Source organism: Benincasa hispida, chromosome 9, assembly GCF_009727055.1.
Source record: "Benincasa hispida cultivar B227 chromosome 9, ASM972705v1, whole genome shotgun sequence".
Taxonomy (NCBI): Eukaryota; Viridiplantae; Streptophyta; class Magnoliopsida; order Cucurbitales; family Cucurbitaceae; genus Benincasa; species Benincasa hispida.
The window spans coordinates 86,755,304-86,773,008 of NC_052357.1; the positions used below are offsets into that span (position 1 = coordinate 86,755,304).

The following is a 17,705-nucleotide window of genomic DNA, read 5'->3' on the forward strand; positions in this document are numbered from 1 at the left end:
TATTAAAAAAAAAATTAAAAAAATATTATGAGTAGGGTCAATCCCTGTCTCGTCCCTGATCGATGACACATTTCTTTTCCTAGTCAAACTGAAGATTCCCGGCCCCGATCGAGGTAGGAACCTGCGAGAATTTTTGCCAACCCTAACTGCCACCTCTTCAATGAAGAAAGAAACTTTGGTAAGATCCACTAGACATCAATAAGCCAGTTAATCCTCCACATAGTCAGACTTAACTCAATATGATGAATATTGAGGGAACAGTAAGACCATGAAGACCTCGATGACATTACAACTTGGTATGAATGTATATCAAACCAAGTGAACGGGATTCAAATAGTCCCAAAAAACCATCTAACCCCGTATTCTATTTGATCGGACTCCAAACAACATAAGTGTTCAACTTCTACATGTTCTACGTAAAGAAAAATGACTTGAGACTCTCATGGGTTTACCCTTTCAAAATATTTAAAACAACTTGAAAAATGAAAATAAAAAAAATAAATAAAAAAGAAGAAGAAAACTTCAACAAAACCCCACAAGAATAATAAAGTGAAGACTTTGAAAGATAGAAGAAAAAAATTATAAAAGTGAGAAAGAGAGAGAAGGAAATAGACAGGAGACAACAAAAACATTTCATACACAACCCCTCCAAAAAAAAAAAGAAGGAAAGAAAGGCTAAACATTTTCCCTTTCTTTTTCTTTTCTTCCTCCATTCTCCTCCCCTTTTCCCTCATCAAAAACCTTGTTTCTCACTCTTCTCCCTTTCTCTCTCATCCTCTCCAATCAAAACCCACCCCCTCTGAAAGGTGCTTGTGTTTTGCTGTATTACATTTTCAGAGAAACCCCATCAATGGAAATCACTTCATCTTCAACCTCGACAACAAGATCATCCCATGAAAGAGAAAGAAACCCTTCTCCTAATACTTCCCCAAACAGTACAACCATCAATTCAAATCCTCCTCCTCCTCCTCCTCCTAAGCTTCTCCCCAGATCTGATTCAAACCCTTATCCCACCACTTTTGTTCAAGCTGATACCTCCAATTTCAAGCACGTCGTTCAAATGCTCACCGGCTCATCGGAGTCTCCCCGCCCACCGCACCACCCACCAACGCCGTCTTCCTCAAAGCCCTGTTCGATTCCTCCCTCTCCTTCTCCTTCTCAAGACCCCTTTCAATCCTCCAAAAACTTCCCGATTCCTCCCATCAAAACCGCCCCCAAGAAACAGCAGAGTTTCAAGCTCTATGAAAGAAGGAATCACCTCAAGAATAGTCTCATGATCAATACCCTAATCCCCAATTTCTCCGGTTCCGGTGCGGCGGCAGGTTTTTCTCCTCGTAACGTTGATATTCTCTCTCCCAGTATCCTCGATTTCCCTTCCCTTGCTCTCAGCCCTGTTACGCCCTTGAACGATGACCCCTTGTTCGACAAATCGTCATCCTCGCCGTCGCTTGGGAGCTCGTCCGAGGAGGAGAGAGCGATTGCTGAAAAGGGGTTTTACTTGCATCCATCGCCGATGAATACCCCCAGAGCCGCCGACCCGCCGCAGCTTCTTTCTCTGTTCCCGGAAACGTCGCCTAGGGTTTCTGGATCCTCGTCTTCTTCGTAACGAAATCGAGGGTTTGTTTATTTGGTTTGGTTGTGTAGAGATTTGTAACTTTTGATTGATTTTTCCTTCCCAAAGAAAGATGATCGTCGATCAATTAACTGGGTTTGGGTTTGATGAACTGATTCTCTGAGATTGAAAAGGAAAAGTTACGCAGAGAAGAGAGAGATCTTAGTTCCGAATTTCACTGTACAATTTGATGAGAAATCCATTGGAAATGGTAAACCCCTTTCTTCGTGAACTTCGATTTTACTTTGATCTTGCTTTTTTTGTTTCAATTGTTCTGTTTTTGTGAAACATTTTCCCGGAAAGTTGGTGAGAAAATATTTGTGCCTTGTTTTTTATTCATTGGGTCAGTAAGCAGTGGTAACCACAAGTACTGTAGCGAGAGAATAAGATCGAACCATGAATTTAGTTTGAATCCAATTATCAACCTTCGAAAGGGTTGTAAAACGACACTTTTACTATATAACCCCCACATTCCACATCAAAATTATTCCTTTCAAATATAGAAATTTGTGGATAGAAATAATAAAAATTCTCTAAATTCTTATTACACATAAAACTCAAATATATATCTAAAAAAACACCCATCTACTAGACATTGAAATTTGTAAGACATTTTAAAGTTGGTTGTTTTAGGGTCTTGTTTTTTGAAAATAATAATGAGTGACTCAGTCCATGAGAGTTGCATTAAACAATGGTGGAAATCCATAAGGAAAATGGTTGGAAGTTGCACTCGTTGTTTTGGTGGATATCTTTGTTCTACAAATTGGGGCTGTAAATACCATACCTTTCTTACTCTTTTGTCTTTTCTGTTTTAAAATAAACCAAAAAAAAAAAGAGTTTTCTCTTTTCTTTTTAAATTTCTTCTATAACTCTCAATTATTATTTCTTTTCCATTTTTCTTCCCCACATTTTCAAATGCTTTGTCCTTTTTAAGTCCTATGGATAGTTTAGTATGACTTTTCCAACTGTTTAAAGGTGGCCATACTCCCAATTTTCAAACTTTTTATCATGCTTTTTATATATATATGCTTTTTGTTCTCAAACTTTTATGAAAATAACAATTTAGTCCATGTACTATTAAATTGTATTTACAATTTATAATAATTTTGTTCTTATCATGAAAATTTTCATCGAGATTAAGTGTCAATTTTAGTAACGTAACAACTTAGTTTTTATAGTTTATAAATAAATTTTAATCTTTATCAATTTATTGATTTATATGTGTAAGAAAGAAATTTCATTAAACCATATTAATATTTTTCACGATAGAGACTAAGTCGTTACAATTTATAGGATACATGGACTAAATTGTTATTTATTAAAATTCAAAACTAAATTGTTACAAATTTAAAAAGATAAAAGACTAAATCATTTTTAACTAAAATTTAATAACTAAATTGTTAAAAATTCAGAGATTAAAAATATTTTTTTTAAGTTGTATGTCCCTAATTTTTTAGGTAGTTTAATTATATTATCTAGAATAATCTTGATGACTCTTAAAATATTTTGACAAAAAAAGTCATATTAAATTGATTTTGGTACTTTTAAATATTATCTTTTATATCACTTTCCATAAAAATATATTTTTAGTGTCTTATTATGTTTTCACATTGTATTTATCACTCATGTTGGTGGGAATCATATCGAAGCTATATCATTTATTTAGGTTACATTGGATAACTATTTGGTTTTTAGTTTTTGTTTTTTGAAAATTAAACCTATTTCATTTATATTTTTTTTACGATGATTTACATCTTTCTTAACTACAATGGTTAAATTCTTAACCAAATTCAAAAAGTAAAAATAACTTTTTGAAAGTTATTTTTTTTAGTTCTAAAAAATTGATTTTTAAATCATCGGTGAAAAGTAGATAATAAATGAGAAAATTTTGAGGTGGAGATAGTATCCATAGACTTGATTTTCAAAAACAAAATGATTATCAAACGAGATCTTAATTATTATATATGATTCTATGTAAATTTAAGAACAATAACCAAATTGTTTTCTTTCAAATCATAGTTCATGAATTGTATATAGTAAGGTTTAAAATGAAATTAGTATGAAATTTAAAAATTAAAATAGAATTTACAGTTTCTCTTTAAACTATATTAATATGAATTCTATATGCGAGTCAAAATGTAGTGTTCACTGATGAGTATTGTTAAGAGAAGTCAAATGTTAATTTCAATTAAAAAATAAGAGAAGTTCTTATAAATAGAAATTTTTTTAAAAATATTTATACTTTATAACAAAATGTTTCAAGAGTGTTTGTGTTTTGAATTTTTTTTTATTTTTTTTTTATAAAATGTAAATATTTTTTAAAATAATAAAGTGGTATAGAAAATAACAACCACACAATCAAAGTCAATTGTTGTTGTCAGTTTTAGATGTCATGGAAATTACCAAAATAATGATCAATCACAAAATTGCTTAAAACTTTCTTCAATTAGATTGATTCCAAAGGGTAGGGTTGGCATTTAGGCTGTGTTTGGCAAAATTAAATAGAAATTAGGCAATAAGTTGTGTGTTCATGTGCCTCTGTTTTCATATTTATTTGTCAATTGCTAATATATAAGAATATTTTCTTAGTTTATGTGGGTTGAGTTGATTTTCTTTCGTAGAATGAAAGAATCGAACCTCTAATTTTGAAGTTGATAATATAAATGATATACCAATTGAACTATGTTTATTTTAAATTTCTATTTAGTTTCCATCTACTTAATAATTTAAAAATAATTTGTTTTAGTCAAGGACGTTTGTTTTTTGTGATCAACAACCATGTCATAAAGATAGTGTGAATTTTTAGCTTCCGTTCGGATAATACTAATGTAGTAGAGAGTAACTAATGATGGATTAAATTACACTTTTGATTTTTGAGATTTCATATTTGTATCAAAATAGTTCTTAAATTTTAAAATTGCACAATTAGGACTCTAACATTTATAATGATTTTATGATATGGTAATTTTAAGTCAACATAACAATATTTTTTTTTTTTTTTTTTTTTTTATGTATATAAAAAGGCATCTCATATTTTTATTGATTAAATTATACATAATACTATTGAATTTTGAGATAAGGACACGTTTATCGAACTGTAATGAAAATTGCTATAATTCTAATGAAATTTCATTAATGGATCAATTGTAATGAGCTTGAATCGCAAATGTAATTGGATTGATTTTGATCGCATTTACTTAAAATTATAAATTTTATTAAATTTACTATTACCATTACTTTTACCTTTAAGGATCAAACGGTAACAGTAACGGTAAAGATGTAAAAATTGATAATTTTTCAGCTGTAACAGTAACAATAATGGTAGTTGTAATGATAGCTATAACGGTAACAATAAACGTAATTCTCAGGCGCAATCGAATTGGACACTCTTTATTAATCAATCAGATTGCGTTATTTCATAACAGATTTAGATGTGGGGCAAAGTAATCAAATGGAGTCCATCTTTTTTATTCTCATTGATCTATTGCATTTTTAATAGGGTAAATGTTGCCTCTTTAATTATGTTCTTTGATTTCAAAAGATTTTATTTTTATCATTAAACTTCCAAATTTGTTCCAAAATACAACTGAAGGGGTTTTTTGTTGTTGTTAAAATAAAATAATAACTGATGCAACGACTTATGTGTAAAAATTGGAACATATATGTGACATCATTTACAACATCATTAAGGCAAAATTGATATGACAGTTGATCTATAAAAATTTACTGGATAAATTATTTTAATGATATTTTTTGAGATGAAAATATGATTACAATAATCTTAATTTTTATAATAAAGTTATAAATAATATCATGCATGTCTTCTAATTTTTACACATAAACAGCCAAATTAATTGGCCTTCTTTAATAATATATATATATATATATATATATATATTAATATATATATATATAATACCATTTTTTTTTCTTGAATATCCCTATTCTTTCAAAATTTATAATATTGTCATGAATGTTTTGAAACTATTATTGAAGTAGAAATCAAAATTCAATAATTACAACCTTCAATGATTCCAACATGTTTGAGTCCCAAACTATTTCAGTTCCTAATTTTTGTCCATCATTCTAACAAAAGTCAAAATTAATATTGAGTGAAGGAAGACATTTTTAAAATTTAGCCTTTTAATCCAATTTTATGGTTCAAGCTTATTTTTTGAAACAAATTTCAAAATTCAAGATAAAAATGAAGTTCTTAGGTTATTTTGAATAATTTAGGTCTTGTTTGATAACGATTTGGTTTTTAGTGTTTTTGTTTTTGAAAATTTAGCCTATAGATACTACTTTCACCACTAAATTGTTCTTCTACCTCCAAGTTTCTTCTTTTATTATCTACTTTTTACCAATAGTTTAAAAAACCAATCCAAAATTTGAAAACTAAAAAAGGTAGTTTTTAAAAAATTTGTTTTTATTTTTTGAATTTAGCTAAAAATTCAACTATGATATTTAAGAAAGATGCAAATCATTGTAAAAAAAAATGAAGGAAATAGACTTAATTTTCAAAATCCAAAAACAAAAAAATAAATGGTTTACCAAAAGTTGTCTTTTTAACTTTTTATTTTTATGTATCGTCTTTGTAAGCACAATGAATTGTTAGTCAAAACATAATCCAAAATAAAGCACCAAAACGAACAACTTTGTTAAAGAGATGGAAACAAAGTGTTAGAAAATAACTAATTTAAGAGAGAGATTATGAAATGATAAAAGTAGGGAAATTTCCAATTTTTTTTTAAAAAAATATATATATAAGTTTAGTCCATAAATTTTAAAATTTACATATATTTTGTGTTTAAATTTTTAAAACTATTTAATAAGTTTCTAAAATTTCAATTATGTTTTTAATTGATCTTTAAACTTTGAATTTTGTGTTTAAAATTTTAAAATTAATTGATATATTAGATGTGAATTTGAATTTTATGTGTAATAGAACTTTACACCAATTTTGTGTTTAACACTAACATGGATATTGGTTGCAACTTAACTATACAGATTGACAAGTCTTGAGATCTTAATGAAATGATCTTTAGCATAATATTGCATTACTTCCAATAGATTAATTGTTCATTTCATTAATTGCAATTAAGCAACAAGAGTTATTTTGTACTAAAATGAGTAACAAAAATTTACAATTGGAGTGAGATTTTTATACTTAATTTAGTCAAATGAACATAAAAATAAACCTTATCCTAAAAAAACAAAAAACAGAAAACAGAAAACAATGTTGACCCGTCGTATGGTACTCTTGGAATATCAATGGTATAAAAATATGGACCTCAAAGAGTAATTAATTAAGATAGCTTGGTTGGTTAAGCTTCCTTTTATAGAACCCTTCATTAAAAGATAAAATTATAGCATTAGAGTTCAACAAATTAGGGATGGCTTGTAACCTCAAATTTATTGTCATTTTGGTTAATAAGTACAATCCATAGACCAAAGTAGAAAATAGATTGCAGAGAACTTTATATTTGATAGAGGCCCCTTATCAGTTGAATGAGATCATACATCAAACTAGAATTGCATTTGTTATTTCGTGTAAGATAATTCAATCCTTATTTGTATGAACGCGACGTTGTAATAAAATCAAAGGTAGAACTCAACTTTCAAATCAGTTTGGTAATGGAACTAATCACGAAAAAGGTGAGCGACAGGGAAACAAAATTGTGATGAGTGTCATCGCTATACATACTCGTCTGAGGTATCGTTAACCAATCGTCTGGAGAAAGAAGCAAGGAACAAGACTTAAAAGGAGGACTATTAATGCAGGAGAATAATTATGATTATCATTGCAGACAATGAGAACTTGCATTTAAACTCAAAGACGTTGAAGAAGTTATTTATTTGAGACAAGTTGTCTATCTTCTCAAGCTTTATTGTACATTCCAATATGGAAAAAGAGAATCACATACCAGCTCTTCAGATTTCTGAAAAAGATTGAATGGTTTTGAACCCATGATTGTCTGGAAGGGGAGCGTTTCCGGGTCGTATCGATATATTCACATCCAATCCTGAAAAAAGAGATCTCAATCAGGTAACAAGGCATAAACAGTGAACAGAACAAGTGTGGTACAGTTAGCAATATGACAAGTGCGAGCGCATGCACGCCACACAAAAAAGTTGTGTCCCTATTTAATTCCATGAATCAGGAAGGGCGTTCTTTGTCCCCGCTCGGTTCGTTGTATATGAGAATCGCTGATGCATTTGATGTTTGCATGGTTGATCATACTCGATTTTTTGTTAGTCGTAGGTATCAAATTTTCGATAGGAAGGTTTGGAGTTTATGATTGTTTCCTTCATCATTATGTCAATCAGAGATGGTATTATTTCTTAAACTTGTCTCATGACAAAACAATTACTCATCACTATTTACTTTTAATCATTTGAAGCCAACAATACCAAGGAGATGATGACTCTTACAAGCAGAATTTTATAGAACAAACCATACATGCAAAAGGGTTAGGAAGAAGATGTTAAATACCTGCTGCTTTTGCAGCTACAGCTTCCTGGAAAACATCAGTGACAAACAAAATTTCCGATGGCTTATCAACGCCAACAGACTCTCTGATTTCGACGTAACTGCGCGTTTCTCTTTTGTTCCTGAGAGCATAGAATGAGTAGTTTGTATAAGAGTGTAAAGTCATTGTTGTAATTCTATCCTACTGACAGGGAAATTATCAAAGGTAAAATTAGGTTTTACCCCACTGCGGTATCAAAATATCCTGACAGATATTTTCTCAGATCCCCATATTTTGTATTTCCAAATAGAAGCCTCTGTGCCAACCTACTACCGCTCGAGTATATATAAACCTGCAAAAATCATTTTATTATCATTATTAGAAAAGAAAGATTCATCCATGGTTAACAGTCATGTCAGTAACAAATGAACTTGAAGTCTTCATACATTGCAAGAATTAAGAGAGTACAAGAAATGAAGAATGTCAATCAAAGGAGAATAAAAACTTTGAATAGATTTCTGCTGCTTCGGTTATCTCCCATCTTACTAAGATGGTGCAAGTAATTCCAGATACTAAGCCATTGAGACTAAAGAAATTCTGTTTGAAGTGGAAAATATGCGGATGAACAAAGAGAACAATGATTTTTTGAGGTATCTGGTTGATTATTACTAAAGTTTGACGACGAGGAGTTAACTGTGAGTAAAACTGTAAGGCCCCTAGTATAGAAATAGTAGGACTATTAGGAGAATATTAATATTGGTATCAGTAAGGGGTATAAGAGTAATTAGATAGGAAGTTAGTTAGTGAATATTGCTATAAATAGGAGTGGGAGTGGGAGTGGTAGGAAGGTGTGAAGAATTTGGTGGGAATTTTCTTTGGGGAATTTGGGAGAGATTACCCTCTCGAAAAGCTAGGTTTATCTTGTTATTTTGTTTGTGAGTTTATAGCCTATTTTAATACGTTTTCCTATATTTCTATAATTGAATTGCCCTTGAGTTTATTCTATATTCTTGAGTACTGTTCTTGTTAGGAAGGTTCCTAACAAAAACTAACTTTATAGTATGTAATCACACGGATGGCAACATCATATTAAGCTCCCAGAATTGTAGAAGGAAAATTTTGAGCTAGGGGGTTTTATTGGAAACTAAAATCAAATGAGTTAGTACTGAAATAAGTAAAAGACGTAGGGGAAGTGAAAATATTTCAAGAGCAAACCATTATAAACCATTATCACTCCTAACGGTATTCAGGGATGAGGATTCATTTATCATTAGACAACAAAAAGAAGAAAACTACAGAAATACAAAAATAGATATTACTGGAATAAAGGTCAGGGACTCAGTAGTTCCATCTATGAATAGTGACCATAGCATTAACATAGATTTTTAAAAGATATAACTTTGTGTGGGATGAGTTTGATGTAACTTCTGAAAAATTACTTTTAAAAAGTACATAACAAAATTTCCATGGTGCTTGGCAACAGAAAAGTAATTTTCAAATTTCTCGTGGTGTTTGGTCAAGTATGTAAAAGTACATCTCAATATTCTAGTTAATGTGCTTTGAGGTGAAGAAGTTAATCATACTTTTCCAGAAAGTGATCATAGAAAGAGTTGCTGGTGCTATTTGTACAGAAGGGAAAAAACACTAAAAGAAGACAAGATGGAGCAGAGTATAGGCATATCAGAACTTGTAATCATCAGCGTTGCAAATGTGGAAGAGAGAAAAGTGTATTATATAAAACCTTTATGCCCGAGGCATGCCACCTTTCCAGAGCTCTTGGTACATCCTCAAAAACTTCACCTTTCAATTCATTGTTCTCAAATCCAGTTAGCCATATATGACCCTAACAAAGCTATAGGTTAGTTCTTGTTCCACAAAAGTAAGTTATTTTCTTCATTAATTATTTCTGCTTACTTGCAACTGTTTTAGAGCAGGAATCTTCCTGTCAGCTTTTATCATGCCTTCAACATTCGCAACTATAGCTGCAATAACCTCCTCTTTTGCAGAATCATCAAGAGGAATAGGCACGGCTCCAGCAATGCCTTTTTCCAGATCATCTTGCACCTGCAATTGGATTTTTGAAGTTACTCACCACACAAGTTTAGAATACTTTTTCACTATGCTCAAACTGAACCATTTATGGTCAAACTTTTCTTTAATACTCCCGAATTTTCAAACCTGTAAAAGGGCCATGTTGAACTTTCAGTGTGCTTTCTCTAAATAAAAAAGATATCCATACAAGGCATTTCTTCTTAATTTCTCCACCATTTAATCATACATTCATTCTTCATATTTGAATAAATTTCCTAAGAGACTTGTTTTAAAATATCCTAATCCATCGCCAGATATGTTTTGTGACCTTGAATGCCTAAATAGAACTATCTTACCTGAGATCGCAACAACTTTATGTCTTCTTTAGTCTCTGCAGTATCAAATGTTAGAGACAAATGTTTGTGGACATTGTTGCGAGCATATGGAAAAAGAACATCGGTCACAAATGATATTGGAGTAGTAGTTCCTTCTATGTCAAGAACAATGCAACGCTGCAGAAAAAATTATCGAAAAAATAATTGTAACTTTAGAGTTTACAATATCAAACTCAAGAAAAATAATTAAAGAACAATTTAATTTAACAGAAACATGTAGGTACACACTCCACAGTCCACACACAGATTGTACTACAATCAAATTGCCATGCGTTAGATTATATCGGAGCTATAACCTCTGAAGATGCTCCATCGTTGCAACCACCTACGACAACTTCTTTGACTTTCTGAATGGGACCATGATTTGGAGTAGACCAGTCTAGGCCCAATTGATAAAGCTTGATGGCCGCATCAAAGAGATAGTGGTAACATTCAGCCTGAAACAATGAGTGGACTATTCAGAAAGAGAGTATATGAATATTGAATGTAATATCTTCCCTTGCCTTCCATGTTGGACCATTACTGTATAAAGCTGGAAATTTCGAAGAGTAGGCAAGGATTAAAATTTTACAAATCTTATTTTCAGAATGCAACAGGATCCTAAAATGAAGATTATAGATGCACTTCATCAATCTTTTTTTTTTTTTTTTTAATTGGTCCCTTCTTGGGTGCACTTCATTCATCTCTGTTCAAGAGTACAGCTGAAGCAATATAAACACAAGTTTCTCAAAACTTCAATACCAGAGTGGTAGCAGGAACCATTCTATTTTGAAATCAAGCCAAAAGATGTCAAAAATACCGACTTGGCCCTAAACTACCATGTATAACAAACCTGAGTTTTTGCATGGATCCATGAATCTCCCCATACATAAATGCCATGGTTTCGAACAAGCACAGCAGTTGTTTTCGGGTAGGCTTCAATCTGTAGAAAGCAAAGGAAATTGCATTTACTCTTAATCGTGGTGTACTAGTGAAATGATGATTTTAGAACAAAATAAACACTTGACAGAGTATGCATGGTTTTCTACTGGCAGAAATTTTTTTTTGCCATTTATCAACAATGAAAGGTTATTCCATTAATCAATCAATATCAATAACTCCATCATTTTCATTTAATGGCATAGTAGTTATTACATAGGAAAATAATGTTCAACATTACTCGAAAGATACAATGATAAGTATGGTTAAGTCACCCAACATACACATGTAGGAACTTTATCAATTAGTAAATTGATTTTCAAATAAAAGACTGCATTAGTCTATCATTTGTTAAGTGGAAATTGCTTATCATTGGTCCCCTTCTTAATTCTCCTGAGGACCAACAAGAAAAACCAGCAGATAAGATTTAAGTTTAAAGCATCACAACTCCTTACTGCTTTAGCTAGAGATTCTGTGAGCTCATATTCATAAGCTGTATTTTCTATTATTGGGATCACAAGTTCATCATAGTAACCATGCCCTTTGATTCCTTTGATCATTTCCATATGAGTAATCTGCAGTAATAATAGTAAGGAATAATTAAAATAATAATAATAAATAAATCCAGAATTACAACAGGAAACAAACCCGTAATTAACAGGAAATTAACAGGATAAAAAGATATTCTTGTCTTCATTCTAGAATTTCACATGTTGCTGAATTATATTTCAGTGTGCCTCATGACTATCTTCTAAAACTACTCTTAGACTGTTATGCTCGACAGGTTTATATGCAACTATATAGTTATGCTAGCTAAAACACCAGTTAATTTTTTGGCCCAGCTCTCATCTGTCTAATGTTCTCCTCAAATGAAGATAAACATCATTGGAAATTTAATTTTATAACCTTTTATTATTATGAATATTAGCTTGAAGATTACAAACAGGTCCTTTTACACAAATAAAGATGACTGTTAATTTCGTTTTCTAGATCTGAATTCAAGTGGGTTCAGTTGATAACAATTTATTGTAGAATCATCTATCTTATGACCAAATTTCTACATACATTTACTCAAAAATCTCTCACGAGCTCACAACTACAATATTATATTCCCATGTGATCATCATGACATTTTGCATCTATACCATATTTCTTTGCAGAATATTTAGCTAACCTCCTACAGGCATCTTTACAAGTCCAGATAGTACTCATGGTAGCATCAACCAAAGAATAATTAGTCTAAAGAGCTAGAAATAATTCATACAAAAGGCAGTTCATCATCATATAGCCTTCATCCAGGTTCAAAGAATTTAAGCAGATCTGGACAAAGGTGGACATGAACTGGAAAATTTTGTGGGATCAGGCACACACAACATTCACCCTTGTTAATAAATGCCAAGAAGTGAAAACTCACTCTAAATTCCTTTGCTGATGGATTGATCATTGTTGCAAGGCATGATTCTATCCCGTGACTGTGAATAACAGCTCCAGCATCTCGCATCTGATATGCCTGGATTGGAAGGGGAAAAAAGAAAAATTATCAGATATGAATCTCGCAACTGCTACACAATCAAGAATCTAAAACTAGAAAGTGGTCAACCCGACTGAAGAAGTCAGTAAACCTTTATAATTAAACTTTCTTATTAATGCAACAAGTATGGTGCATCCAATAAGGAAAGGCACCATAGCATTCAGCTTCATGCGAGGATCTTTTCTACAAGAAGAATATGGTGATGAAATGAACAACAGAAGAAGGCTCTAGTCAGCAGAGACTGACTACTATTCTCCATATACTGCAGTAAACATTAGCAGTTATCACACTACGTCTCTTAGACCTTCATTAAAAACATAAGATCCACCGATTTAGAAAGAATTTTTATCACATTATTGTGAAGCATAGCCTCAAGTCACGCTGCATCTCACCCATCACACATTTTTTTTTTACAAAATGTAACCCAGCTGCATTCAATTTGGAAGGGGGAAAGGAGAAAGAAACATTTATTCGTCAACGTAATCCAGCTAATGAAGATAAGATGTTTTATTATCTGAATTATAGTGGAACTTTAGATTCAGCTGTCTACCAGCCTAGTATAACATCACTATGAAAATTGTAATAGTTTGTAAGTTTTAAATGACTGGTTCTATGCTAGATTATCTTTCTGTCCCTTATAGAGACCCAAATTCAGATAAATCAAAAAGAGATTTCTTTGTACCCACTGATAAGAATCTTTGACATTTTCACCTATATATCATTGTGTTGTACAAACACAAAAATTAAATATATACACAAGAATGCACAGCTCTTGGAAGTTTAACTGATTTAACAGAAAATGCTAGTAACGTGTCGTCTGACTTAATGAACAAAATGAACAAGAAATTGCACATCAGCATGGTAGCAGAAGAATGTGAAATCAAAACCTTCATAAAAAGGGGACCACAGTCCGAACATTTTGGAGGCTTGTGTGGGTATGGCTTCACAGTAGGAGAAGCTAAAACAGAACCATCTGGAGATAACACATACATGTCCTCTGGTACCATCCGCTCCTTCTGAACGCCTATTAATGAGTGATAAATTGGTATGAAAACCATGCCAGATGACCAATATAAACATAACAAACAGTTGGTTTTACAGAGACACTGCCACGAAGAATTAGACACAAAAATCATGGTTTATCAAGGAAATAAGCTAGCAAATGACAAGGTAGATAGCATAAAATACACAACAAGCATTTTGCAACAGAGATTAACATCATCATCCTCCAGAAAGTCAGATACCCTTGCATGAAACATAAGCAAATAAGGAATCTGTGCTCACACACAATACCTCTATACAAATAGTCTAAGTTCTAATAACTAGCTTAAAGAGCAACTGCTGAATGCAGCTTAGAGCACAGAAATTGCAAACCAAGGATTAAACAACACGAAAAGAATATAACCCCAAAAGGAGTTGATAGCAAATCCCCATTAAATTGGGAGCAAAAAACTATGGATGCAAACCAGAGAAACAAACAAAAACTTGATGGACCTTGAAAAACTCCTCCATAGACCAAAAGAAACAAATGGGGAAACAAAAAAAAACACTATAAATCAGATAATCTGAAGGAAGAAGGGGGAGAGGGATGCAAGTATCAAACCAGAAGGGGACATAACGACGAGCTGATTCTGCTTGGGAATAGCGTCATCATGAACCTTGATGGTGATACTGCCGCCAGTTCCAGAAACCCATCCAAGCCCATAAAAATGGCGGCACAGCTCTGAAAGTAGAGCCTTAGTTTCCTGGACCCCCTTACTCTCCAAGAAATCAGGGGATATCTTAGCCCTCTTCTCTCCGTTCACACCCACATCTGATACCGTTGCCATTGGAGCTATTTCTATGTTAAAACGGAGAAGCCCTCTAGAAAACTGGGTGGTTTAGCTTGGAATGAAAAGGGGTTTAACTTAATAGATGAGAATTGGAAGAGAATCGCGAGTGGAATTCTTTATTCCTCTTTAACTCAGTGTAAAGAGAAGGCAATCAAAGCACTGCGCTTAGAGGTCAAGCAGCCATAGTGTTGACCTTTTTGCTGACTGAAGAAAGCTGAGATTTTTTTAATTGGGATTATTAGCAAGTTTTGTTTTAATTGTTCCTCGGCTTTATTCGTTGCATTGCAGTCAGATTCTTAGAATTTTGGCGATCTTCTTGTATTGAATTTGTGTACGAAACTGATTCGTGGGTCACCAAATTCTATTTGGATGGCTTAATGGTCCAAAAACTTAAACTGGGTAAGATTTTTCGATCGAAATTGTAGAAATTTTGGTCCAAAGTTTTCATTTCTTCTCATCGCTCAATCAATTCGAGAAAGTTTGGGCCGATGACCTAAATGAGATTGTCTATTTTGTTCATAAACAATCATTTTGAATATAAGGTAAGGAAGTCAACTAAATCTTTGTTTAAAATGTATAAGGATAATTGTAAGTGGAGCCTTCGTGCAGTGAAAATCTCAGGGTGTGACATATTTAAGATCACAAAGTATATGTGGTCACACACATGTTCTATTAGAATTTTAAATCATGACCATGGACAAGCAACGACTGCGGTAGTTGGTGAACTAATCAAAGTCAAGTTTACAGACATAGAACGTGTTTATAAACCTCGTCACATCATTGAGGATATGAGGAAAGAGTCTGACGTAAACATAAGTTACGATAAGGAGTGGCGTGCAAGGAAAACCACTTATGCTCTCGCCAGGGGTACTCCAGAAGAGTCGTACGCTGTTTTACATGCATATGATGAAGCGTTAAAAATGGATAATCCAGGTACAAGATTTGAAATCGAACTTGAAAATAATGTGCATTTCAAGTACATGTTTATAGCATTAGGGCCTTGTATTAGAGATTTTGCAAGTTGTCGGCCTGTGATAATTGTTAATGAATCACATTTGAAATGAAAATACAAAGGGGCCATGTTGATCGGGGTTTCCATGGACGATAACAACCAAGTATATCTACTAGCATATGTCATAGTGGACAATGAAATTGATCGAGCTTGGAAGTAGTTTATGTCGAATTTGAAGTGTGCCATTGGAGAACCTTCTAACTTGATGTTTGTGTCTGATCGAGCCGTATCTATTAGCAATGTCATTCGTGTAGTCTTTCCTACAACATTTCATGGATTGTTCACGTATCACATAAAAAATAATATTCTTTCCAACTTTAAGGATAGTACGATTGTTGGTATGAGCGGAAGCGGATCTTTCCAATTCATTGTGATAGAATTTCCATATATACATTCAAACATACAGATATGCATTCATAATGCTAAATTACTGGCATGCTTAAAAGAAAGAAAAAAAAAAAAAAAAAAAAAAAAAAAAAAGATCGAGAGAACATACCAGTTGAAGACTTTTCTTCATTAAAATCCTGCTCTCTCCATGAATGAACTCCTTTCGCTAGAATGTTAAACTAGCGAGTAATCGTCCAACAACATCCTGGCCGTCTACACGAATAGCTCGCATCGAACAACAGGCAAACTCGGAGCCCTCAGTATTCTCGGAGTGAGAATCCAAAGGGTGGGCTTTGATGAAATTAGTAGAGGAAAGGAGGAAAGGCTATCGTGTACAAATGATCAAGGCAGGTGGTGGAAAGACTATCGTATAGTCGGGTGTTTGATCGTTTAGTGCAGGGTACACAAGTGGTAGTAAAAGCTAAGTGATCGTCTATACGATCGTTTAGTTATGCTCGAGCGCTAAGCAATTGTCTTATGAAAAGGTAAGTGATCATTTAAATAAAGGACACATGGATGTGCGATCGTTTAGTAAGGCGGCGTTATCTTATAGGCTCTCAAACACTAAGCGATAGAAGGCTTATCACACCGTGAGCGATTATGCATATCTTTTGTAAAATTAAAACCATTTTCTTTTATTCTTTAGTTACTAGAACTGAATTAAACTTCCACTAACGCACGAATTCGGAGAAAACGTTGGCCAATTATCTCATAACCGTTCAATTAACAAATAAAATAAATATGATTGATGATGGGAAATTAAAGTCAAATTATTCAAACAACTAAAATCCATTGGATGCAATATGTGAGCATGTTCTTAAGATATGCATTGATAGTCATTCCATCGATGGTCATGCGTTAGAATGATTATGCGTTACGAATGTATGCGATGACCATGCGTCCTGTCACAAGTTTTCTTGCGTTCACGCCAAGTATAACGCAAACGCAGTTTCTCGGGTGATTGAGGTTTGAACACGGGGACTTGTAGCAAAATGAATGCGGTGATGTGCATGTGGCAGTTTAAATAAAAGAATGTTGGAGGGGTTGCTAAGTTGATCATATTCCTACTTTTATCTAACAGACAACGCAATGAGAATATGCATGAGAGGTAGAGACACGACAACTCTTGACATGAAACAAATGAATGGGAAAGATAGATAAAATACGGAGATGTTTTCATTGCAACCCTTAAGAGTGACCGCAAGGGCAACCTTAGTCAACGTAAGTCATGCGATCATGCAACACACATACAATAGTAAACCACCTCTCGGTGCGAATGCTACGACTTCTAATACTAGAACGCATGCGATATATGAGATAAGTCTACAAGGCCTAAGTTACATACAGACAACCAGGGATTTTAAGTTTATTGGTTTGTGGTAAAGCAAATAAAACATCCAAATGAGCAAAATCAAAAAGTGAAGTAAATATCATATATTATATATCACAAACGCCCATACAAACTAGTTACAAACTACAGGACACGAGACTTTAGGGCATCAATCCCAACACTAAAC

At 33.0% G+C, this 17,705-nt stretch overlaps 2 protein-coding genes across 3 annotated transcripts; one reads left to right on the forward strand and one right to left on the reverse strand.

The window, feature by feature from the left end:
- Positions 1–602: 602 nt before the first annotated feature.
- On the forward strand, positions 603–1,855 carry LOC120085053 (VQ motif-containing protein 4). Its single transcript, XM_039040891.1, has one exon. It carries the CDS (start codon positions 851–853, stop codon positions 1,604–1,606), a length of 756 nt encoding a protein of 251 aa, XP_038896819.1. The 5' UTR covers positions 603–850; the 3' UTR covers positions 1,607–1,855.
- Positions 1,856–7,109: 5,254 nt separating this feature from the next.
- Positions 7,110–14,993, reverse strand: LOC120086357 (probable bifunctional methylthioribulose-1-phosphate dehydratase/enolase-phosphatase E1 1). 2 transcript variants are annotated; one of them, XM_039042973.1, is made up of 13 exons: positions 14,561–14,993; positions 13,845–13,981; positions 12,841–12,936; positions 11,882–12,001; positions 11,341–11,430; positions 10,805–10,945; positions 10,470–10,625; positions 9,997–10,146; positions 9,824–9,925; positions 8,325–8,434; positions 8,106–8,224; positions 7,537–7,635; positions 7,110–7,343 (listed from the first exon to the last, which is right to left on the reverse strand). In XM_039042973.1, exons 1-12 carry the CDS (start codon positions 14,784–14,786, stop codon positions 7,544–7,546), a joined length of 1,539 nt encoding a protein of 512 aa, XP_038898901.1. In that variant the 5' UTR covers positions 14,787–14,993; the 3' UTR covers positions 7,110–7,343; positions 7,537–7,543. The 2 variants fall into 2 exon arrangements, with proteins under 2 accessions (XP_038898901.1, XP_038898900.1); XM_039042972.1 differs by lacking the exon at positions 7,110–7,343 and having other exon boundaries at positions 7,389–7,635; positions 14,561–14,992.
- Between the last annotated feature and the right edge of the window lie 2,712 nt (positions 14,994–17,705).